We start from the raw sequence: 25,506 nt of genomic DNA on the forward strand, positions 1-25,506 counted from the left end.
GAAGCAAGACTTTCTGCTGAGTCCATTTTCTTATCCCATAAACACTGTTTTACATCAGTCATAGTCAGGAACTGCTCCTGTATCATCAAATCACCCATTCCTTCAAAGCTAGTTATACCCCTTCCTTTGACCCATTTATCGAACAGATCCTTCATCTGGCTTACATAAGACACATTACTTAGTCCAGCCCCTCTCTTAAGGGCTCTAAATTTTACTCTGTAGGTTTCAGGTGTAACCTGAAACTGTTTCAAAACCAAGTCCTTAAATTTATCATAGTTTGAAGCATCATCAATGGGCATCTTATTGAATATGTCCAGAGCTCTGCCAGTCAATTTTGCTACCAATGTGGTCATCTTGTGCTCATCAGGAATTGCATGGAGTGTGCAGAATCTCTCAAAGGTGAGAAAATATTCAGCAATTTCATTGGATTCATCATACTGTGGACATAGTCACTCCCATTTGTGGATTTTTGGGGAAGTGGAGCCAGCAGCTGAAGGATTTTGTCTCTTCAACTCCATAACAGCCTGTTCATGTTTCTGGTCCTCCATAGCTCTCTTGAGGGCAGCCTCCTGTGCATTTATTTCTAGTTGTTTTAATTCCATTAGTCTCTCATGTTCATTTTCTTTCTCTTATGCTTCCAGTCTAGCCAGCTCTGGTTTATTAGCTTCTTTACTGGTAATCATTTTTCTGCTTTCTTGTGCTTAACTCTAGCTATACCTGAGAGTTAGGGGGAAAAATAACTTGTGAATTTCCCTGCAGGAGGTTAACTACCCTGCCTTTAGGCAGAGAAGAACTCCAGCTGCTCTCAGCTCAAAACCTCTCCCTGCTTCCAAGCAGCCAAAAGGAGACTGAGAGAGAGAGAAAAGTTTAGTTTAAACCCTCTGTGCTTCTGGTTCAAAATTATCCCACTGCTCTGCCACCATGTTAGGGTTCCCTCCCAACTCTGAACTTTAGGGTACAGACATGGGGACCCGCATGAAAGACCCCCAAGCTTATTTCTACCAGCTTAGGTTAAAAACTCCCCAGGCACAAATTCTCCCTTGTACCTTGGGTTTAAGTAACGCTGCCACCACCAAGTGATTTAACAAAGAACCAGGGGAAAGGACTACTTGGAGTTCCTCTTCCCCCAGCAATCACCCCAAGCCCTTACACCCCCTTTCCTGGGGCGGCTTGAGAATAATATCCTATTCAATTGGTTACAAAATGATCAAAGACCCAAACCCCTGGGTCTTTGAACAATGGAAAAATCAGTCAGGTTCTTAAAAGAAGGATTTTATTAAAAAAAAAAAGGTAAAAATCATCTCTGTAAAATCAGGATGGAAAATACTTTACAGGGTATTCAGATTCAAAACACAGAGGATTCCCCTGTGGGAAAAACGTTAAAGGTACAGAAAAGAGGAATAAACCTCTCTCTTAGCACAGGAAAAATTCACAAGAAAAACAAAAGATAAACTAATCCGCCTTGCCTGGCTCACCTATACTGGTTGCAATATTGGACACTTGGATTGGGAGGGGTTGGAGAAGATGGATTTCTGTCTGGCCCATCTCAGTCTCAAGAGAGAACAACCACACAAAAACAAGAGCACAAACAAAACCTTCCCCCATCCCAAGATTTGAAAGTATCTTCTTTCAGGTGCCAACCAGGCTATTTGAGCTTCTTAACCCCCTACAGGTAAGGAGGAATCCTAGGCTACCCTTAGCTGTATGTTTATGACACCATGTCTGGATAGACATGATCAACCTACCTGCCCAACCAGCTGCTGTAGGCAGTGGAAACCCCTCCTCTCCATCCAAGGCTGTAGCTGGGGTGCAGCATGCATGTAGAGGGTTGGGGGGAAAAGGTCCTGGGTTGTGGTGGGTCGCTCTGTGGCTGGTTCATCTTGCTGGTTGTAAACAGCAGCTTCTAGTTGTTGTAGTTTGCTGCTGCTCCAGCTTTCCAACCCCACACCCTGTTTACTCATTGGCCCTGTGGTGGAGTGACCCCCATCACCTGCAAGGCAAGGGGAAGAACCCCAATTAGGCATGCTCCACACCTGGAAGGTGATTAATGAATTGCCTCCTGGCTGGAGAAGGCACAACTAGGCTTTGTGAGGGGCTGGGGGAAGTCCATTGCGGAGGAGAGACCCAGGAGAGCGGAGCTAAAGTGAGTTCTCTCTCCCTGGAGGATGGGCTAGTAACTTGGGGTTGGCTGTGGCCGGAGAGTAGAGTTACAGAAGTAAGGTTAGGAGTCTGTGGTGGGGCTCTAGAGTGGAGGGGAGTCCAGAACTAGAGGCTGTGAGGATCAGGGAATCAGACAGAGGGCCGTGATGGGGTGGAAGGCAAGTTTTAGTGGTACTTGGACTCCCAGCAGAGGAAAACCGGGGGAGGGGGGCAACACCCTGACAAGAGGGAGGAACTGAAGTCAAACCCAAGAGGGGCAAGAGATCTTTTTGTTTATACCAATCGGGATTTTGTTACCTTGGCAGTGAACTGAAACGATACATGACTTGACCGGAGGGCTGAGCCACAGAAGACCCCAGTGAGGGCATTGCGGGGAAGACACCAGCTGGAACTGGTCATCACGATCAAGAATGTGGCAACCAGAGAGGGTGTGAGACAAGAGGTCAGGCATGTCCGGGCCTGAGGGATTGCCCTACAGGTAAGGCCATTTCCTTATGGGGCCAAACCCTCCCAGGTGGTCTTCAGCCAAGCCCATGTCCTTGTTTTAGAGTGGTGTGTCCTCCCTGCCATCAAGGTTTAGATGCCTATATTTAGGCCCTACCAAATTCACGGTCAATTTCATGGCCGTAGGATTTTTAGATTAGTCAATTTCATGTTTTCAGATATTTACTTCATTACCTGAATATTGTAGCTGAAGTCGACGTGCTTAGATTTACTTACCACGGGGTCCACACTCCGTGATATCGACTGGAGATGCCCTCCCTTTGACTCTCCTGGCTCTTCTCATTCAGGTGGAGTACAGGAGTGGACGGGAGAGTGATCTGCAGTTGATTTAGCAGGTCTTCACTAGACCCGCTAAAGTGACCGCTGATGCATCGATTGCCTCACGTCAAACCCCCGGTAAGTGTAGACAAGGCCTTAGATAATGGCATAGAGAGGACACTTATAAATTTTGTGCATGATACCAAACTGGGAGGGGTTGCAAGTGCTTTGGACGATAGGATTAAAATTCAAAATGATCTGGACAAACTGGAGAAATGGTCTGAAGTAAATAGGATGAAATTCAATAAGGACAAATGGAAAGTACTCCATTTAGGATGGAACAATCAGTTATACACATACAAAATGGGAAATGACTGCCTAGGAAGGAGAATTGTGGAAAGGGGTCTGGGGGTCATAGTAGACCACAAGCTAAATAAGAGTCAACAGTGTAACACTGTTGCAAAAAAAGCAAACATCATTCTGGGATGTATTAGCAGGAGTGTTGTAAGCAAGACATGAGAAGTAATTCTTCCACTCTGCTCTGCGCTGATTAGGTCTCAGCTGGAGTATTGTGTCCAGTTCTGGGTGCCATATTTCAGGAAAGATGTGGACAAATTGGAGAAAGTCCAGAGAAGAGCAACAAAAATGATTAAAAGGTCTAGAAAACATGACCTATGAGGGAAGATTGAAAAAATTGGGTTTGTTTAGTCTGGAGAAGAGAAGACTGAGAGGGGGTATGATAACAATTTTCAAGTACATAAAAGGTTGTTACAAGGAGGAGTGAGAAAATTGTTGTTCTTAACCTCTGAGGTTAGGACAAGGAGCAATTTGTTTAAAGGGAGGTTTAGGTTGGACATTAGTGTAACCCTTCTGTCAGGTGGACCAGGAGCAACAGGGGCCGGGTTCAGTATCTAGGGGCTCCTTTTCAACCGTACTACACAAAACCAGCTTGAGCCCCCACCCAGTGACCTGGGACAATTACACACCACCCTGGACACCTCTAAGAGGCAATATTTCCCCTCTTGCAAGCACAGAGTCCGAGTGTAGCAAAAGCCTTTTAATAAAAGGAGGGAAGTAACTCAGCATTAATTTGGGAAAACACCACGACTAGGGTTCATAAACACAAACCGTGAGCAAAAGACCCACCCCCAAGTAAGTTGGGCAGCATCCTTTTCCCCTCATGGTCTTAAGTCCAGCAACTCCAAAGTCCCTTTAATGTGCCCATCCCTTCTCTGTATCCCACTCACAGTTGCTGTCCTTGGCCAGTGCAGCCCCAGAGTTCAGAGGTTCAGTCACAGAGTTCCTGTGTGGAAGGCAGGGGGCGCAATAAGGAGGCATCTTACATGCTCCACTGCTCAGGCACTCGATTGTCACCCCAACAGCCGATTGCCATGCCTCTGCAGAGCTCTGCTCTGGCCCTCTCCACCAGCTGCTTTGTTGGCCACGATGTCTTCAGGTCCCCCCCAACACTGCTCTCAATGATTTCAGCTGTTAGTGTGGGGAGCCTTACTGCTGGTACACACTGGGCAATCTCTTGCAATAGAGACACTATCACAAAGTAGATTTAATACTTAGACCTAGGTATCAGTGATTTCAGCACGTAACAAAACTCCCAATTGAATCTAAATTAGCTCTTTTATTATACCATGGGGAAAGGAAGCAGTAAATGGTGTCTGGGATCCTTAAGCAGGGCCTACACAACCACATAAAAATGCTCCCACTCCCCCCTTTCATTGGGCTTTGGAATCCATGTCCCCTGCCTAGCAAGTGCCATTCAGTTGAGGGTGAGTCCCTCCATTGGGGTATTCCAGGTACAGTTCTGCTGCCCTCAGTTCACACAACAAGGATAACAACTCTTTATTACTCCTGCCCCAATAACAAGGAGACTGGGGATCCAACACCAGCTACAAGTGTTCATTTGGGCAAGCAATCCCATCATGCGGAGCACCTATGCAGGGTGGGCATGTCCATGCAAATGAGATCAGCTTCTGAAGTCTTTTTCCACAGCTCACCACTAGATGTCAGGGGAGAGCTCATTCAGACTCTGCCTATGTCACGATGGTCAGGGCTGACAATATTACTGTGGATTATTGTGGCTATTGGCCTATTGTTAAGTATGCTAATTTTGCAATGTATAGTGCCATGGTTAAGGGGGGCACAGACTCACAAGATACAGCCACTAATTGTCACATATAAGTAATGTAAATTGCCCTCCACCAAAGTGTAACAGATAACCTGGACCCAACCTTCTCGAGCCCATTACTATGGGGAGTCTGACACACTCATTGGAATATACGTGCAGTATGTCTGTACGAGGGAAGTGCAGGGCAACATACTGCATAGGGAGCAGTGGGGCAAATGGAGCACCGGCACATTCCATCTTGATACCTGGCCCTATCGGGAAATGTGCCACCATATGTCCTATGCTTTTCCCAGGGTACCTGAGCAGGAGGGTCCCAGAAGAAAATAAAACAAAGGGGCGGAGGGTTAGTTTATCGGTCTGTTTGTTAGCCTGGGATAGAATTTGGGTTTGACTTTTTGATATTCACATACTAAAATGTGTAAACAAGGGACAAAGACTTTGTGATGTTGATTCTACTGAGTCAGCTGGATTTGTTAGTACAATGGGAACAGATAAGAGCAGTTAAAGAGTTGAGAGCACACTGGAAGACTGCCTCAACCCCAATCTCAAGGCAAATTCAAGCAACCAGTTGGGAGGGGCAAAGGAGCTTGAGGGTGGAGAGGTATAAAACACTAAAAGACCAAAAAATGCCCAGCCCTGACCGCAACACAACCTCCCACCTTACCTCTCCCATGGGGTACAAAGGGGGTGTGTCATAAATATAAAGGGAAGGGTAATCACCTTTAAAATCCCTCCTGGCCAGAGGAAAAATCCTCTCACCTGTAAAGGGTTACGAAGCTAAAGGTAACCTCACTGGCACCTGACAAAAATGACCAATGAGGAGACAAGATACTTTCAAAAGCTGGGAGGAGGGAGAAAAACAAAGGGTCTGGGTCTGTCTGTATGCTGCTTTTGCTGGGGACAGAACAGGAATGGAGTCTTAGAATTTAGTAAGTAATCTAGCTAGGTATGTGTTAGATTATGATTTCTTTAAAGGGCTGAGAAAATAGCTGTGCTGAATAGAATGACTATTCCTGTCTGTGTGTCTTTTTTGTAACTTAAGGTTTTGCCTAGAGGGATTCTCTATGTTTTGAGCTGGGAAGGGGGACACGGGGTAAATGCTCCGTGGTATCAGAGCTGGGAACTGAACACTAGGAAACAGATGCAGATTTTGCTGGTGTGTAGAGCTCTGGATATGCTTGTTGGGAACTAACCCCACTAAACATCGCGTTGTCTACACCTCAGACTTCTGATCGTTTGCTGCTTGCTGTCTGCGTGACAAGAACCAGTGGAGTGGGAGTGTTGAGGGAAAGCCCTCTAACACCTTCCACCCTGGGACCAAACTTCCCTCAGTTCAAAGTCATTGTCTTCCAGATGTGCTTCCAGGTGTTGAGATGGGGAGTGGGGAGAGTCCCAGTGATGGTGTCACTTCTCCACTTTTAGACTTTCTTCCAGCTTGATGGAAAGATCTGTGCTGTGACGTGGGGGTCAGGCAGTCCCCATGGGTCAAGCAGTTTCCATTCCGTACCTGCCTTCTCAGAGAAGTCTGTGGGATAGTGGGTTGGATGTTGACGAGCCATAATCGTCCCTCTGGCTATGGATGGCTGCTCCTTTGTTTTCAGTGAAAGGCTGGTTGTGGGTGTGCCCAACCTCACCACATATTACACTAACACATACAACAGCGCTTCATAACTTCACACACAGTGTTAGCACACACAGTCCAACAGGCTGTTAATGTTCAACAGATCAAGACTTTTAAAATGATCCCTCACAAAGACATCCTTTGTACAAAACTTATAATAATTACATGACCGTGGTGAATACAGGGGTTCCAGGGTGCTGCTTTGAGGTACAGAGTGTTGCAGCCAGGAAAGATTTTAAGGAAGCAGAATGGATTACCCAGTTGGGGACACTGGGTTTAACCCAACATGGGCAGATTAGTCCAGATTTGTCAAGGAGGAGGGTCTTGCACCTTCCCCTTAAGAAGCTGGTACTGGCCCCTGTCACAAACAGGATACTGAGCTAGATGGGCCCCTGGTCTGATCCAGGGCAGCCAGTCTTATGTCCCCTTAAGCTCTCGGATGAGGAATTTCTGCTTGGCCTCCAGCACCTGGTAGAGCTGGTCCTTGCAGTCCTGGTTCCAACTCGGGAGCAGGTCGAAGAGCTTCCTCATTTTCTCCGGGTCCGTTCTCTCGGCTCGGATGCTCTGGTACTGCTCATTGTCCAGCACGGTGTTGTACAGTTTATCCAGCACGCCGTCCACCTGGCGCACCCGTTGGATCAGCTGTTCTCGGTGCTGGTCGATGAAATGTTCTTCTGAGGGGAGAGACAAAGAGAAGAGAATTGCTGTTTCTCATCATGCCATGGAACAGTCAGACCTTCTGTTTCTCTAGGGCCTTGCTCCTAATGGATTCGAAGTTTGTACAAGATTTACAAGCATCCGCTGCAAGCATCACATTACTCATTGCCACGGATTGCTCCCCCAGCACTGAAATGCAGCCACCTCTGGGGTGGAGCAAAACAGCAGTGCTCCGAAGGGATTGCTCACTGAGCTGTGAAATGCACCTGCCTCTGGGGTAGGACATGGCAGCTGTTTAGTAACAGTAGGGCACAGGGATCACTCGTGAAATGCTGAATTGCAGCTGCCTCTGGAGCGGGGAAGGACAGAGAACAGGGACTAGAATCGATCTCGCAGATAAGTGCCCCAAACAGTTTTTCTCATGATCTCTCTTTGGCTCAATGACTATTCAATTATACCCAGTGGTACAGCTCCAACAGGAGAGACTAAGGGCTTCCTCAAAATAGACTAGAGCTTGGTGGTTAGGGTACTCTGCTGGGATGTTGGAGATCCAGGTTCAAATTCTTCCTCCAGAGTATGGATTTGAACCAAGGTCTCCCCCTCCCAGGTGAGTGCTCTAACCACTAGGTATAAGAGGAGCACCCCCACCCCTAGTTTTTGAATCTAGCCCTGCATTTCCTTTGCTTTTATTAAAAAGAGCTGAAATCAAACCATTTCAATTTCAGGTCAAATGAAACATTTAATTTGACCCGATATGAATTCCACCCCCACCCGCCCAGGTTTTTGGAGCTGCCAAAGCAAACAAGCAAATCCATTATTTGCCCTGCTCTATTCATGATCCAAAACAATCTTTCAACTTTCCAATGTGGAGAGTCCCCAGGCTCCAGAGATTTCAAGAAGAGTCGACACTCTGGGAGGATAAACAATGCTGGACACCAAATGATCACAAAGGATCGCAGGGGCTTTCACAAACATTTTGTGTCCAGAAGTGCTGGGATCAGAGAACAGGTTTTGCGGCTCAGTGAATCCCTACTAACCTGTCTGCATTTGGGCAGATGAAACACAGACCATCACGTCTTCTGGAAGAGAGAAGGGAAGGAGAGTCAGGAGGTTGGATCCAAAGGGTTTTGATTAATGTGGCTGCTTTTGGTCATGTCCTAGCGGGGACTGTTCAATCTGATTGGCTAAATTAGTCACATTGTAATTTATGTATTTATTGCCACCAGGTTGCAGAGAAACATCCATCCATCACTAGACCCTAAAGTGCTGGTTTATTTAGCTAGCTACATCCCTGGATCCTCAAACGCTGATCTGGCTAATCTAGCTAATCCTATTTCATTGACTGCTGGTCTATCTATTCATCTGTCTATCCATCCCCATATACCCTCCATCCACAACTTTCCATCCCTCCATGTCTATATACACCATTCCATGCATGCACCCATCCATCCATCCACCCACATACACTTACCCATCCATCCCCAGACACGCCCATTCATCCCTCCATCTATATATGCACCATTCCATCTCTCCACCCATCGCCATGCACACACTTCTGTCCCCGCCTTCGGCTGGGCTGAGCCTACCTGGTCTCACCAAAGCCTTCCAGATCGGTTCCCCTTCTATCTTTTCCAACAGGCTGAGCTGCAGCCCCTCCTGCATGTCCCGGATGTAGATCTCCAGGTACGCCTGCTCCATCTTGGGGTCCAGATAACAGAACTCCAGCTCCTGATGGGAAGGGAAGACAGTCCATTAGGAATGACCCTGCCTGAGCCAGCAGACCCTCCTGAGCTCCCCCCTCCACTTCATTTCCTGCGGCGCAGCGGGGGCACGCCATGCTGGGGCACCGGGTCAGCATTGGCTGTGAGGGGAGAGCGCCTCCTACTGATCCCCTGCCCTGCTCCCTGCAGCACAGCGCCCCCTAGTGCCACTGCGAGGCACTGGGGTCAAAAATGGCTGTGAGGGGACAGTGCCCCCTACTGAGTCCCTGCCCCGCTCCCTGCAGCACAGCGCCCCCTAATGCCACATTGGGACAGAACAGAGTAAGGACTTGAGGGGCTGGTGATTTTAAGCCTGTCACTCACCTCTGGTATCACCTCAAGCTGGGATGAGCTGGATACCACACAACAGGAGCCAAATTTCAAGGGCTTGGTCCTGGAAGGCTTGTGCACACGCACCGAGGGGCATTTGGACTCATGGTCATTAACAGCCTGTAGGGCACAAGCAGAGCCATGGCTGGGGAATACAGAGCCCCATGCCCAGGTTCCTGCTGTCAGGGTCCTGCTTCCCCCTGGCCTTCCCGCACAGCCACCCACAACGAGAGGGAAAGGTTGGCTTGTGTTAAGGCCCTGGGCTGGGACCCAGGGGAGCCAGGTTCAGCCCTTGGCTCTTCCACAGACTCCCTGTATGGCCTTGGGCTAGCCACTGAATCTCCCTGGGCCTTAGTTTCCCATCTGTGAAATGGGAAGAATAATCCTCCATTGGTCTATTTAGATTCTTAACTGCTTGGGGCAGCAACTGTCTCACTTGATGTGTCAGGGCAGTGCCCGGCCCGAGGGAGGCCCCGATCTCAGCCGGGCTCTGGGCAGCGTCCAGCACAATGGATCTCCTCTGCCGCTCGGTGGGCAGTGCCCGCATGCCCTGCTATCTGCTATCCCACACTCTAGGCTGACTGGTGGCCCCGGTGTGTGCGGTCGGTTCCCGGTTACCTGTCTCAGGGAGTGGTCATTGGGGATCAGGTAGAGGTGCAGGGTTGTGTTCGCAGACCTGAGTGCCCGGTAGAGCAGTGCCAGGGTGTGGACTTTTGCCTGGCATTTAGACTGTATCTTCCTCCAGAGCACGCCCAGAGGGGAGAAACTGGGGTTCTCCAGCACGGCATGGAACGGCCTCACCCCTGTTGGCTCTTCCAGGGTCATCCGCCCGTCAACGAAATGGGCAATTCGCATCCGGGAGGCATCGACCTCTCCCCCTGGGGGTGGATTATAAAGCAAACAAAGGGGAAGCGTGGGTAGGTGAGTAGAGTGGCCAGGTGGGAGCCAGGACTCCTGGTTTCTACCCTGGCTCTGGGGAGGGGAGGGGAGTGGGGTCTCTGATGGGTTAGAGAAGGGAGGGCTAGGAGCCAGGACTCCTGGGTTCTGTCCCTGGGAGAGGAGCACAGGCTGGTGGGTGAGAGCAGGGGCTGGAGGCCAGGATTATGAAGATGAGGAGAAGCTCTATGATTAGGGCTCTGTTTCAGGCTGTGATGTAGCTAAAACCCTGATTGGTCTAAGGATTACAACTCACAGTGTCACCGTGGGTCTGACTCAGGAGATGGTGGTTATGGCTCAATATGAGTCTGGGTCTCATGGCTGGGTTTCTAGAGTGACCATTCCCATGGTGATTGCAAGCACACTGGCGACTGGGCTTGGCATTACCATGTACAGTTATTGCTACTTTGATTATTTCCGGCCGTACCCGCAAGGCACAGGAAGTGCGGGAGGTGAACGGCTGCCACGGCCCTAGCTGGTTCCACCTGGATGTTGAACAAAGGGCCGGACACCATCCATTGCTGCTTCTCAGATGCACTCAGATGCTGATTCCAGGAGTCGTATCCGTACTGGATGGTCACGGCTGCTCTTACCTCGAACCCCAGTTCGGTTTCAGAGCAACGGAAGGAGCCTGCCTCTGGGATGTGAACCCTGCACAGCATGGGGAGAAAAGGGTTAAACAGCACTGGCTGGAACCATCTCACGTCCTTTTCCAACTGACCCCGGGTGCCCTCACATTTATCCCCTTAACTCTGCCTTCAGCTCAGCCCTGTGCTTCGCTATCAGGGTTACTCTGTAACCAACAACTGAAGTTGGGTGACAATGAGAACAGTTGGCCCTTCTCAGACCTGTCCTCCTCCGAGGAGCAAAGGAGAGTCAGGCTAAATGAGTGGATTCATTATGTTCCTCCGCATCACATATGGGAACACTGTCTCCCCATTTGGAGAAACTGAGCCATGGGAGGAGAAATAACTCGTCCTAGGTCACTCAGTGAGGAAGTGGCAAAGTTGAGAGTAGAACCCAGATGTCCTCAGTCCCAGCTCCGCTGCTCTGACCCACTAAACCCCACTCCCTTCCTAGAGCTCTCAAGACTCCTGGTTCATTCACCCCCTGCTCTGCTCTACCCACCCACGCAAGCGTCTCTTTACATGGAGCCCACCCCATGGGATGCTGCACACTCAGTGTGATAGGAGCTGGCCTGCGCTCCCAGACACCGAACTCCCAGGACCAGCTCTCACCTGTACGTCTCCTGCTTCCTATCTGGGCCCCGAACAGTCTCAGGGTGTATTTCTTCTGGAGGATCCTAGAACACAGGAACAGGCGTTAACTCAGCCCCATTTGGGATTTCCCACTGCAGAGCTCTTTGCAGAGGGAACCTGGACAGCTGTGGCCAAGTGGTCAGCTGGGGGCTGTTTCTGTGGCCTGGGACCCTGGCAAAGTGGCTGGCAGGGGGGGACTCTGTGATCAGCTGGATTCCAGCCCCACAGTCAGTCATTCCCCAGGGGTGTTTCCCAAGTGCCCAAAATGCCCCAGCCCTGAGCATTGGTGAAATTCTCAGAGGTATGGCTGAGGCGAGGGAGAGAAAGAGAGAAGGGAAGTGGTGATAGATGGACAGACAGAAAAGGATCCGAGTGATCCCACAATTCTTTACCTCCTCTCTGGGACACAAGTCACATTTGTCCTGTCCCCAGGGGTCCCTGCTGGGATCCTCACTCAGGCTGGTCTCTCCTGTGGCTGCGAGGGGGAAAGACCCTTTCACATCTCACATTCTCACAACGTTGAATAAGGAGCCCCCTTCCCCTGTGCAGAGCAATGGGACCTGGGCATTTCCATCAGCAAACTTCCCTGCAGATGGGTCTGTTCTTTGTGTCTGCCCAGCCCTGCCGCTGCCGCTGTGTAGTGTGCTGGGCTGGCAAGGCCTGTGGGAAGGGCTCTATGCTGGGTCAGAGGGTGGGGTGGGAAAGGCGGGGTCAGGGAGGGGGATCAGGGTGTAAAGGGGAGAGGACCGGGAAGGATGTGGAGCGGGTGGAATGGAGGGAGAGGAGACCCCAGAGGGATCCTGCAGACAGTGGAGATTAAACCTGATGCAGGTGCTGGGGGCAGAGACAAGGTCTGATCAGGGGACGGTCAGAGCCAAAAGTGGACATTTGGTTTCTCTCTGCTCAGTCATGAGCGAGGCCCATCAGACCACCCGCCACTGGGTCCATTTCAACCTCACTCACCGGCAGCCCCAGCCCCAGCGGAGAGAAGCAGAGTCTGTTGGCAGATGATCTCTGGGGAGGGATGAATTGTTAATAATGTCAATAACGTCATTAGCATCTATTTCCCAGGCCTCTTCCATCCCAAACTGCTTTCCAGGATACAAGTGCAGCCACCTCTGGGGTGGGACACAGCAGCTGTGTAACTGCCTCACAGCAACACTGCACAGCGATAGCATATCCAATGCTGAAACACAGCCACCTCTGGGGTGGGACAGCTGGGTGAGAGATGCACAGCATCGTCACACAGGGATCGTTCACTGAGCAGTGAAATGCAGCTGCTTCTGGGGTGGGGCGCAACAGCTTGCTAGCAGCCACACAGTGACACTGGGAGTTAGGGACAGGTGGTGAAGGAGAATCCTGAACCTACTGGACTCGGAGGCTGTGCACAGGGCCTACTTGCTTGTACAGAATTATGGTTGCCAGGAATAAGGTGGCCCCATTGGCACTGGGAGGGCCGAAGAACCTCTGGAAGTGATGGGCCAGTGTGTATGGTAGAAGCGGAGGAGCAGAGCTGTGATCGGTGCCACCCACCTTCAACCTCAGCTGTCCCTGCCTCCGAACTAGGGCTGGGCTCAGTCTCGCTATCCAAAGATCCTGCAGGGCAAAACAGAGGGAAAGGGCCAAAACGCTGAAAAAATTAAGCCACATTCTGACCTCAGTGACCGTGGTGTAAATCTGGAGTGACCCCACTGGTGTCAATGGAGTCTGGGCCAGATTCTGATCTCGCTGACCCCAGCTTCCCTTAGGGAAAAATCCAGCAGGACTGCAGTGAGACACAGCCCCGGCGCTGTCACTGTCCACCCTGCAGCGAGTTCCCATCGGGCCCATTCCATCCCTCTGGGCAATTCCGGGCTCACCTGCTGATGCCACTGCTGGGTTTTCACCAAAGGAAATTAAATCATGAAGAGCTGGCGTGTGACTTGCACGTCCTATGGGTGAGAGAGACCAGGATTAGTACCAGCTGTTCATCAGCAGAGCTCAATGATTTCACTGCTTAGATTGCCAGCACTCTGGGTGTGGGACTTGTCTTTTTGTTCTGTGTCCATACACAATGGGATCCTGAGCCAGGAGTACGGCTCCAAGGAGCCACGATAATACCAATAACAAACAACATCGGTAGAGCTCGGGAGGGGGAATGACAGAAATAGATCAATTCCCCGCCCCACACACTTTTCTTCATGAAATTAATAGGCAGCAGGTTTAAAACAAAGAAAGGGAAGTATTTTTTCACACAGTGCACAGTCAACCTGTGGAACTCCTTGCCAGAGGATGGTGTGAAGGCCAAGACCATCATCTTGCATCTGAAGATGCTGCATCTGAAGAAGTGAGCTGTAGCTCACGAAAGCTTATGCTCTAATAAATTGGTTAGTCTCTAAGGTGCCACAAGTCCTCCTTTTCTTTTTGCGAATACAGACTAACACGGCTGTTACTCTAAAGACCATAACAGGGTTCAAAAAAGAACTAGATAAGTTCATGGAGAATAGCTCCATCAATGGCTATTGGGCAGGGAGCGTGGCCCTAGCCTGTTAGCCAGAGGCCGGGAATGGGTGACGGCATGGATCACTTGATGATTCCCTGTTCTGTTCATTCCCTCTGGGGCACCTGGCATTGGCCAATGTCGGCAGACAGGATACTGGGCTAAATGGACCTTTGGTCTGACCCAGTCTGGCCGTTCTTATGTTCATCTTATGAACTTTGACACGTTTTATCCAGCAGGGCTTCTAGCACTCACGATGATCCTGACCCCAGTTTGGTTGAAAACCAGAAAAAAGCTATAATGAGAAGAGCTTTTCTGATGCAACGTTTTTCTGTCGAGCGATGCCCTTTCATTGGAACTGAAATTGTGCAGATTTTGGCATCTTTTTAGAAGGAGGACGTGGAGGAAGAGGAAGAGGCTGAGGTCTGAGTTTCAAGCAAAATTTCCATCAAGGGAGGTTTGGCACAAGATTTTGGATTTGGTTTCAATTTGGAACGAAAGTCAAGGGTCAGCCTCATGCAGAAGTTCACAAAATGGAAATTCCAAATTTTCAGCCGGTTCTCATGATGGCTTAAAAAAAATTTTTCTGGCCAAAATGCCAACTCAATTTTTAAATCTGAAATCTGAAAAATTCCGATCAAGCTTTAGCTGGGTGATTAAAGCAGTGGCTCTCAACGTTTCCAGACGACGGTACCCCTTTCAGGCGTCTGATTTGTCTTGGGTACCCCCAAGTCTCACCTCACTTAAAAACGACTTCCTTACAAAATCAGACATAACAATACAAAGGTGTCAGCCACTGTTACTGAAAAATTACGGACTTTCTCATTTTTACGATATGATTATAAAATACATCAATTGGGGGAATCCAGCCAGGGTCGAACATGTATCAGTCAGATTCCACTGACAACAGGACTGGTGGTGACCAGGCTTGGGAGTAACGGTGGCTACATGTGAGGGGATATGATGTTATCTGATTGAAGTACGAACTGGGGACACTGGTTTTAAGAACACTTATCCCTATAAGGAGTGCGGCTGGTGGTGACGCAGGGAACTGGAGTATCTGAGGGAATTGCTCCTCTAACTTCTTGATAGCCAGTGTGGTGAGACAGAAGTTCTTTTTGTGGGCTGGTCTGGTGTATCTTATAAGTGGAGGACCACCAGGCTTGGGCTGTGACTGCCCTGTTTCTTGGCAGTTCGTCCTGAATTGGATACTCTCAGTAATGTCCCACTAGAGCACATCTGTTTACCGGGGGCCATTTCTGTCTTCAGAGCTGAGCCCGGCCCCTTCATCTGCTCCCAGGATGGGAGGGGGAATCTATGCCTTTAAAGGGGAGCCCTCCAAAGCCCATTTGGCTGGAGGGACCTTGTGCCCCAGACATACGCGCTGACTCCGTGGGTGCTCCGGGGTTGGCGCCCCCATGGAAAAAAATGCGCCCACTATCCCACCAATCAGCTCTTCCTCTCCCTCCCAGCGCCTCCTGTCCGCTGCTGATCAGCTGGACCAGAGGAAATCCCCGCTGCTTGTCATGGGGTGGTGGCTGGAGAGATGGGGAGTTCACTGATCTGGAGGCCCTGTGCCCAGCTGGGTCACTCTGGAGGCAGAGGGAGAAGAGGAGTTGGCTTAGCTGTCTGTGAGGTGGTGTCCAGCCCTCGGGGATCCCACCCCCTTTGTCACCGCTTCACCTGCAGATGCAGTCACAAGACACCCAGCGCATGCCCCTAGGGAGCTGGGACTAGAATGGAGCAGACCCAGGGGCCCAGCTAGTCTGGTATCCCACCCCGGGGAGCTCCCTCCCAGTAACTTCTTTCCCAACACACCTGGCCCCCCACCGAGTGCCTCCAGCACAGGGGGAACGGGACCCCCGGTCTTTTTCTTCCCCGACATCAGTGTGACTTCTCCCATGGCCCCAGCCGGCAGGGCAGGAGGTTCCTGAGGGACACTGCCATAAACAGACTCCTCCTGGGGATGATGCACAGTGCTCTGGGAGCGTTGTGGGAAGGCTGCTTCCATAGCAGGGTCCAGGCAGAGAAAGAGAGAGAATCATAGAATCATAGAATCATAGAATAACAGAGTTGGAAGGGACCTCAGGAGGTCATCTAGTCCAACCCGCTGCTCAAAAGCAGGACCCATCCCCAATTAAATCATCCCAGCCAGGGCTTTGTCAAGCCTGACCTTAAAAACTTCTAAGGAAGGAGATTCCACCACCTCCCTAGGTAACGCATTCCAGTGTTTCACCACCCTCCTAGTGAAAAAGTTTTTCCTAATAACCAACCTAACCCTCCCCCACTGCAACTTGAGACCATTACTCCTTGTTCTGTCATCAGCTACCACTGAGAACAGTCTAGATCCATCCTCTTTGGAACCCCCTTTCAGGTACTTGAAAGCAGCTATCAAATCCCCCCTCATTCTTCTCTTCTGCAGACTAAACAATCCCAGTTCCCTCAGCCTCTCCTCATAAATCATGTGTTCCAGACCCCTAATCATTTTTGTTGCCCTTCGCTGGACTCTTTCCAATTTATCCACATCCTTCTTGTAGTGTGGGGCCCAAAACTGGACCCAGTACTCCAGATGAGGCCTCACCAGTGTCGAATAGAGGGGGACGATCATGTCCCTCGATCTGCTCGCTATGCCCCTACTTATACATCCCAAAATGCCATTGGCCTTCTTGGCAACAAGGGCACACTGCTGACTCATATCCAGCTTCTCGTCCACTGTCACCCCTAGGTCCTTTTCCGCAGAACTGCTGCCTAGCCATTCGGTCCCTAGTCTGTAGCTGTGCATTGGGTTCTTCTGTCCTAAGTGCAGGACCCTGCACTTATCCTTATTGAACCTCATCAGATTTCTTTTGGCCCAATCCTCCAATTTGTCTAGGTCCCTCTGTATTCTATCCGTGCCCTCCAGCATGTCTACCACTCCTCCCAGTTTAGTATCATCCGCAAATTTGCTGAGAGTGCAATCCACACCATCCTCCAGATCATTTATGAAGATATTGAACAAAACCGGCCCCAGGACCAACCCCTGGGGCACTCCACCTGACACCGGCTGCCAACTAGACATGGAGCCATTGATCACTACCCGTTGAGCCCGACAATCTAGCCAACTTTCTACCCACCTTATAGTGCATTCATCCAGCCCATACTTCTTTAACTTGCTGACAAGAATACTGTGGGAGACCGTGTCAAAAACTTTGCTAAAGTCAAGATACAATACATCCACTGCTTTCCCTTCATCCACAGAACCAGTAATCTCATCATAGAAGGCGATTAGATTAGTCAGGCATGACCTTCCCTTGGTGAATCCATGCTGACTGTTCCTGATCACTTTCCTCTCAGAGTTAGAAAAGCATCAAAGAATGGGCCCATCTAGCCCAGCATCCCGACTCCTCCCTGCTGCCCTGGGTCAGACCCATGGGCCCATCCAGCCCTCTGCATCAGAGCAATGGGCCCATGTCTCCTGGTTGCCCCTGCCAAGATCCAGCGAGTCCCACCCTGGGATGCTCGCTGCCCAGATGCTGCTTTTCCAGCACAGCCTCCAACCAGCCCTAGAGCTCTTTCCACGATGTCCAGCCCTGCGTGTCGATTTCCAGGCCACCAGCCGCAGCCGGCGGGGACATCCCCATGAGCTTTTATAATGGGTCATTCCCTCCTCCCCCTCATTCTCCCTCTCAGTCTCCTCCCCCAGCTCCCCATTCTCCTCCGCCTGGGGACTGGACCCACCTCTCTGGTTGTACAAGGGGTCCAGGTCTGTAGCTGGGCTGAGAGAGAATGAGAGCCTCAAGCAAATAACCCCTTCTAGACTGCTATCCCTCCCCCTGCCCTCCTGGATTAGACCAGCGGGCCCATCTAGCTCAGTATGCCATCTCCTGCCCCCGCAAACTTCCTGCTGTCCTGGCTTGGGGGGGGGGGCGGGCGCATGACGGCTGCTGAGAAGGCACACAGCGATGCCACACAGTACTGAAAAGCGGCCTTCTCTGGGGTGCGGCACAGCAGCTGGCTAACAGCCGCCCAGTGACAGGGCACCGATAGGAGTTTGGGACAGGAAGTGAATGAGAATCCTGAGCCAGGAAAACAGTGTCCTGGCCAGCTGCACTCACTGCCTGTGAAGGCCTGATGCGGCTTCGCCTTCTTGCCCTGCAACTTCCTTATCCACCGCGAAGGTTTAGGTAAACTCAGGCCAGGGAAGACGACCTTCATCATCACTGTTCTCCCTGAAAACCTGCTCCCCTCAGGCGGCATCAACCCCATATCCCGCAGCACGTTGACGTCCTCAGAGGGCTGTGAGACAGGGCCCTGTTCCCTCATGGGGCCTGGAGGGAGACATAGAGGGAGCGCGTCACACACACAGCCCAATACCTGCCCCCCACCCCTGACTAATGGCCCACCTAGCCTGGGTTCCCACCCCCTCCCTGCTGCCCCGGATCAGACCCCTTGGCCCATCTAGCCTCATATCTCCTCCCCCCCCCCCGCTGTCTCGATTCGGCGGGGTGTGATGGCTGTTGAGAAGACACGCAGCAAAGCCACCCAGCATTGAAAAGCAGCTGCCTCCAAGGTGGGGCAGCTGGTTAACAGCCGCACAGCCATGGTGCGCAGGGATCGCTCACCTGCTGCTGAAATGCAGCCACCTCTGGGGTGGGGCGCAGCAGCTGGCAAACTGCTGCACAGTGACAGGGCACAGCTTGGAGTTTGGGACAGGATGTGAACGAGAATCCTGCATCAAGGAGATTTCAGGCCATACATAGGCCTGGTTACTTGTATAGAGTTGTGGTTGCCAGGAGTAAGGTGGCCCCAATAGTACCTGAAGGCAAACACACTTTTTGGGTCAGTGTGTATGTTAGGCAGACAGAAGCTGAGCTGTTGTCAGTGCTACCCACCTCCTGCCGCCTCTGTCCCTGTACTAGACCCAGAGGTGGATTGAGTCTCTTCACTAAAGGATCCTGAGAAGAAAAACCAAACGTAACTGAACATCTACTGAAAAATGTGAGCCAAATTGTGATAGCAGTGACCCTGATGTGAATCTGGAGTGACTCCACTTTCAGCAATTGAGTCAGGGTTAGATTCTGATCTTGATGGCCTCGGGTAACTCTGGAAGGATCTGGTCCCAAGCAGGCAGGGCTAGGTGGGCATTGCCGGGTCCTCACCCCCTTTCCCAGTCGCTACTGCAGGGCAGTCTGTGTCTCTCTCCCTGGCCCATGGGGGCGCACCCGCCCCCCCACCAGCGCCTCCACCTGGTTCCCCGCAGCTAACTGATTGGCACCATCGGCTCGGTCGTCTAGGCGCTGATGCGGTTGCCTACAGACATCACTTTACAGCTGGTCAGGAATTTTTCCATGAGACCCTTTTTTCCCAGTGACAATAAAGCCTTGTTTGTTATGAGAACTGCCAGGTTTTCCGGTTCAAACCATTGTTCCATTTCCAAATCTTAGCTAATTAGACTTTCGAAAAAAGGAGGTGGGAACCACCCACCCGAACAGCAAGAGAAGTCGAAACCAACCTGAAATGTCCTGAGGGACCTGAACTGAAAAGTGTTTAGTTTTTCACTTTGCCGAAATATTTGAGATTTTGCTGTCTCATCCCGATCAGGGATGGGAAAGCTTACTTGAAGGCTTGAAAATTTCCACGGGGTGGGAAAACCGTGCACTGGCCAGCTGCACTCACCGCCTGGGGAGGCTTGATGCTGCTTCCCCTTCTTGCCCGTCAGCTTGCTGAGCCACTCCCGAGGCAGAGGCCGGCTGGGCAAGGATTTTTGTTTTTTCCTCTGAAGCACTGAAAGACTGCTCCCCAGCTGCTCATCCGTGACCTCGGAGAGGTGTGACACAGAGCCTACAAAGAGTCCAAGAGGATGCGTGTCATACACAGGGCCCAGTTCGGGTGACCAGATGTCCCGCTTTTATCGGGACAGTCCCGGTTTTTGGGTCTTTTCCTTATATAGGCTCCTATTACCCCCCGCCCCCGTCCTGATTTTTCACACTTGCTGTCTGGTCACCCTAGGCCCAGTACTTGTCCCCCTATGCACCCTGAGGCCTTACTGGCCCCTTAACTAATGGGCCCATCTAGCCTGGGTTTCTGCTCCCTCCCTGCTGCTCCAGGTCAGAGCTACAGGCCCATCTAGTGTAGTATCCAACCCCGTCCCTCCCTCCCCCACATACTTCCTGCTGTCTTGCTTTGGTGGGATATGACAGCTGCTTAGAAGACACACAGTGATGCTAAACAGCATTAGAAATTAGCTATCGCTGAGGCGAGGCTGCTGGTTAACAGCCACACAGCGACGGTGCACATGAATCACTCGTCTGCTGTTGAAATGCAGCCACCTCTGGGGTGGGGCACAACAGCTGGCTAACAGCCGCACGGTGACAATGCACAGATTGGAGTTTGGGAGAGGATGTGAGTGAGAATCTTCAATCAAGTAGATTTCAGGCTGTACACAGGCCTAGTTACTTGTACAGATTGTGGTGGCCAGGAATAGCACTGGGAAGGGGGACACATTTTTGCTGCAGTGGGCCAGTGCGTATGTTAGACAGAGAGAAGCAGCACTCCCCTGCGGCCGCTGTGTGTGCAGCAGAACTAGGGGTGGATTCAGCTTCTCCACTGGTTAATCCTGGAAAGAAAAACAAAATGGGACTGACATTCTGAAAAATGTGAGCCAACTTCTGATCTCAGTGACCCCCGGTGTGAATCTGGAGTGAGCCTCCTGATGCCAATGGAGACAAGACTGGCCTGGATTCTGATCTCAGTCACCACTGTGTAAATGTGCCGAGTGGAGGTTGCAGGGGGTGATGGTGGGGATAGGGACGAGGTTGCATTGGGCAGGTGGGTGGGTTGTGGTGGGCAGAGTGCAGGTCACATGGGGTGGGTTGTGGTGGGCAGAGTGCAGGTCACATGGGGTGATGGGTGGTGCGGGGCAGAGTGGACATTGTACGGCATTACACAGCTCTGGTGGGATACGTGTCATGACTGGAATACTGTAATAGTGGGGTCTAGCTTGTTCAGGAAGGCCAGGCAGAGAAAACAGGAAGACAGGGTTCCATTGTATATCAAGAGTGTATACACTTGTTCTGAAGTCCCGAAGGAAATGAGAGGCAGAGCAGCTGAAAGTCTCTGGTCAAGATAAAAGGGGTATAGAGTAGGGGTGATGTAGGGGGTCTTCTATAGACCCCCAAATTTGCGGATGAGGCATTTCCAGAACAAATAACAGAAATACCCAAAATACAGGACCTGGTAGTAATGGGAGACTTTGAACTCCCCGGCCAGCTGTTGGAAAAGTAATGCGGCAAAACACAAGCTGTCCAATAAATTCTTGGCATGTATTGGGGAAACTTTCTGATTCAGAAAGTAGAGGAAGAAACCAAGGGGACAACCGTTTGAGACTTGATTCTGTCCAACCAGGAGGAATTGGTTGCGAATCTGAAGGTGGAAGGCAATTTGGGTAAAAGCAGTCGTGAAAGGATAGATGTCACGATCCTAAGGAAAGGAAGGAGCGAGAGCAGCAGAATGAGGGCAATGGACTTCAAAAAAGCTGACCAACAAACTCAGAGAACTGGTAGTTGAGGTCCCCTGGGAAGAGAATCTAAGAGAAAAAGGAGTTCAGAAGAGCTGGCAGCTTCCCAAGGAGAACGTATTAAAGGTACAACTATCACAATGAAAAGAAGAGAGATGAAGAATAATAACAGACCATTATGGCTTCAGCAGGAGGACTTGAATGACCTGAAAATCAAAAAGGAATCCCACAGAAAGGAGACATGTGGACGAATTGCTACAGAGGAGCACAAGCATGCAGGGAAACAATCAGAAAGGCTAAGGCACAAAATAAGTCACACCTGGCAAGGGACATAAAAGGCAGAAAGAAGAGGTTCTTAAGAAAGACGAAGGAAAGTGTAGGTCCTCCCATCAGTGGGGAAGGAGAGCTAATAATGGATGGCATAAAAAAGAGTGAGATGTTTAATGTCTCTTTTGCTTCAGTTTTCACTAAAAGAGGTTAATGGTGACCAGATACTTAACGCAATTAATATTAACAGCAAGGGGAAATGACCACAAGCCCAAATAGGGAAGGAAGCACTTAAAGAATAGCTAGATAAGTTAGAGGTTTTCAAGTCAGCAAGGCCTGATGAAATTCATCCTAGGGTGCTTAAGGAACCAGCTGAAGCAATCTTGGGACCATCAGCAATTATCTTTGAGATACGCAGATGACAGGTAAGGTTCCAGAGGACCGAAAAAGGCCAAACGTAATACCTGCCTTTAAAAAGAGGAGCAAAGGGGACCTGGGAAATTATAGAACTCTGCTACCTAGAAAGAGACGGGAACAAATGATTAAACAGTTGGTTTATAAGCCCTGGAGGACAACAGGGTTATAAGGACTAGCCAGCAGGGATTTTTCAAAAACAAATCATGCCAAACCAGCCAAACTTCCTTCTTTGACAATATTACTGGCCTAATGGCTGTGGGGGAAACAGGCAGCCATGATATATCTTGTTTTTAGTACATCCTTTGATAAGGTCCACATGACATCCTCATAAACGAACTAGGGCTAGAGGAAACAAATATAAAGTGAATGCACAACTGGTTGAAAGCCCGTACTCAAAGAGTAGCTATGAGTGGTTCACTGTCAAACTGGGAGAATGTATCTAGCGGGGTCCTGCTGGGGTCTGTCCTGGGTCCTGTTCACAATTTTCATTAATGACTTGGATGATGGAGTGGGGAGATGCTTATAAAATTTGCAGATGACCTCAAGCTGTGAGGGGTTGCAAGCACTTTGGAGCACAGGATTAGAATTAAGAAGGGTCTTGACAAATTGGTCTGAAAGCAATAAGATGAAACTCAATGAAGACAAGTGCAAAGAAGTACACTTTGGAGGGAAAAGCCAAATGCACAACTTCAAAATGGGGAATAACTGGCTGAGGTGTCGTACTGCTGAAAAGGATCGGGCAAGTTATAGTGGGTCACAAATTGAATATGAGTCAACACTGTGATGCAGCTGTGAAAAAGGCGAATATTCTGGGGTGTATTAACTGGAGTGTTGTATATAAAACATGGAAGATAATTGTCCTGCTCTACTCAGCCCTGATGGGGTCTCAGCTGGAGCACTGTGTTCAATTCTGGATGCCATACTTTAGGAAAGATTAAGATAATTTGGAGAGAGTGCATGAGAGAGCAACAAAAATGATCAAAGGTTTAGGAAACTTGACCTACAAAGAAAGTTTAGAAAACCAGGCATGTTTAGTCTTGAGAAAAGAAGGCAGAGGGGGGGACCAGATTACAGTCTTCAAAAGATGTTCAGGGCTTTTATAAAGAGGACAGGGATCAATGGTTCTCCATGTCCACCAAAGGCAGGACAAGAAGTAACTGGCTTAATCTGCTGCCAGTGAGATGTAGGTTAGATATTAGGAAAATCTGTCTAACTCTCAAGGTAGCTAAGCTTTGGACCAGGCTTCCAAGGGGGGTTGTGGAGTCCCCATCACTGAAGGGTTTTAAGAACAGGTTGGACAAACACCTGTCAGGGATGGTCCAGGTTTACTTGGTCCCACCTCGGTGCAGGGAGCTGGACATGATGACCTCTCATAGTCCCTTCCACCCTGAAACTTCTGTGATTCTCTGTGGTGATGGGAGGTATGGGGCAGAGAGGGGCGTGGTCCAGGACAATGGCATGGGGGATGGGACAGAGACAAGGTTGTTGGGGACAGCGGTTCATTTCCAGGGGCAGCCCTAGCCTCTGCTGCCAGCTATCCTTGGGACAGTGGATTGGGGAGGGCGGGGCACGGTAGTTGGGCAGCAGGATGTGCCAGTTTGGGGTGATGCAATGGGAAGGCCGGGCAGGGAGCGGGGACTGGATCAGGGATGGGATTGTCCCGTGACTCTGTTCCCAGTCGCTAGCGCGGATAGCTGGGGGAAGACGCAAGAGGCACTGGGGGATCCACTGGGCCCGGTCTCCTCCTGCCTGGTAACTCACCAGCTGCCCTTGAGACTTCCATTGCAGCTTGTTCTGCACTGCATAAAGTCTGGGCAAGCAAAGCCAGCTGCAGCCCATACTCCTCCCCATAGTAGCTGATCAGCAGCTCGGCCAGGGCCCCCGGATCGGCTCCCTCCAGGAGGGCCTGGGGGATGCGCTGGTATCCCTCCTTCAGTGGTACTTTGCTCAGCTTCTCTTTCCATCTCCGGAGCTCGTCCTTCCCCAGCCCTGCCAGGGTCTGCAGCAGGTGCTGTCTCCCCGTCCCCTCCATGCTCCCTCGGAGGGCAGCGGACCCGAGCAGAGAAAGAATCAGGAAGCTGCATCAGGCAGGGCTGGAAGTGATTGCTCCACCTTAACCAACCCCGTTGCCACACGCCTCCCTCCTCCGGCCTGTTCCGCTCTCTGCTTCCCCACAGCGCAGCCTGGCGGCTCCGCTCCGCTCCCGCCAGCCGGGGAGGGAGGCCGCAGCCCCCTGTGCGCACGCCTGATGTGGTCTGTCCAGAAATTAGGGCTCTCCCTTGCCCACGCTGCCTGCCAGCGGCGATAGCAGCTTGAACCAGCACGAGGAACCGAGCCTAAAGGGAAAGCAGATTTCGGACAGGATTCAGTTACGCCGGGTTCAATAAGCTCCGAATCCTGCTGTGACTCCATTGACATCAGTGGGGTCACTCCAGATTTACATTGGAGGCTGCACAGTTACAGAAGAAGGACAAATTCTTACCCTGGACAGCAATAGACAAAGGATTATCGTCTCCAGTGTACAGATGGGGAAACTGAGGCATCTGGAAATTCCCAGGTGCTAAGTGGGCTGGTTCTGGGATACCAAGATGACCCCCAGTTCTGGGATTTCCACCATCCTTGGATTTAGCTACTGCAAGGGTGAAGATCGTCTGTGCCCGGGGAGGGGCCTTCTCAGGCCCCAGACTGTGGAACTCACTGCCCCTGGAACGAATTGCTAGCACCTCCCCTCTCCCCCTCCCTGCCCTACAGCCCGAGTGCGCAGGGAACGAACTCCTGCGGTCTTCACTGACAATTTCACATCATTAGGGCCCTACCAAATTCCCGGTCCATTTTGGTCAGTTTCACACTCATAGGATTTTAAAAATAGTAAAATTCATTATTTCAGCTCTTTAAATCTGAGGTTTCTCGGTGTTGTAATTGCAGGGGTCCTGACCCAAGAGGAGGTTGTGGTCGGGGGGTGGGGGGGTTGCAAGGTTATTGTAATGGGGGTCATGGTATCGCCACCCTTACTTCTGCGCGGCTGCTGGCGGCGGCGCTGCCTTCAGAGCTGGGCGGCGGGACGGCGGCGGCTGCCGGCCGGGATCCCGGCTCCGAAGGCAGCACCGCGGCCAGCAGCCGCGGCGAGGTGAGCGTGGCACGGTCTGGTCTTGCCCCCCTTCCGTCTGCGCTGCTGCCTTCGGAGCCGGGCGCCCCGCCAGCCGTCGCCGCTCTCCGGCCG

The 25,506-nt window shown here is 50.9% G+C and overlaps 2 protein-coding genes across 13 annotated transcripts in view; one reads left to right on the forward strand and one right to left on the reverse strand.

Moving 5' to 3' along the window:
• The window catches only part of LOC140912346 (NACHT, LRR and PYD domains-containing protein 1b allele 2-like), a 110,299-nt gene that overhangs the window by 37,380 nt on the left and 47,413 nt on the right, over positions 1-25,506 (forward strand). For 8 of the 12 annotated variants that reach the window (XM_073346583.1, XM_073346584.1, XM_073346581.1 and 5 more), the window contains 2 exons: positions 2,466-2,638; positions 2,952-3,060. The gene's annotated coding sequence lies outside the window, so the exon portion shown is untranslated. Of the gene's footprint in view, positions 1-2,465; positions 2,652-2,951; positions 3,061-7,437; positions 7,508-25,506 lie in introns of those variants that run through there. The other 4 variants (XM_073346580.1, XM_073346587.1, XM_073346589.1 and 1 more) reach the window with 3 other exon arrangements.
• LOC140912670 (uncharacterized) lies at positions 6,729-24,318 on the reverse strand. Its single transcript, XM_073347474.1, has 16 exons — positions 24,048-24,318; positions 19,763-19,927; positions 18,979-19,041; positions 18,202-18,414; positions 15,926-16,108; positions 13,488-13,559; positions 13,162-13,224; positions 12,592-12,642; positions 12,021-12,103; positions 11,608-11,672; positions 10,797-11,020; positions 10,052-10,311; positions 9,428-9,553; positions 8,930-9,071; positions 8,381-8,422; positions 6,729-7,360 (listed from the first exon to the last, which is right to left on the reverse strand). The coding sequence occupies exons 1-16, from the start codon at positions 24,316-24,318 to the stop codon at positions 7,104-7,106; spliced, it is 2,280 nt and encodes a 759-aa protein (XP_073203575.1). The 3' UTR covers positions 6,729-7,103.

Source organism: Lepidochelys kempii, chromosome 6, assembly GCF_965140265.1.
Source record: "Lepidochelys kempii isolate rLepKem1 chromosome 6, rLepKem1.hap2, whole genome shotgun sequence".
In the NCBI taxonomy this organism is placed as follows: domain Eukaryota; kingdom Metazoa; phylum Chordata; order Testudines; family Cheloniidae; genus Lepidochelys; species Lepidochelys kempii.

Excerpts from the sequence above, each read along its gene's own strand:
- LOC140912670 (XM_073347474.1), bottom strand. The coding sequence starts at position 24,318 with ATGGAGGGGACGGGGAGACAGCACCTGCTGCAGACCCTGGCAGGGCTG. Across the intron at positions 19,928-24,047 it reads GGAAGTCTCAAGGGCAGCTG|GCTCTGTGTCACACCTCTCC; the intron begins GTGAGTTACCAG and ends GACTCTTTGTAG. Across the intron at positions 9,072-9,427 it reads AGCTTGAGGTGATACCAGAG|GAGCTGGAGTTCTGTTATCT; the intron begins GTGAGTGACAGG and ends CCTTCCCATCAG.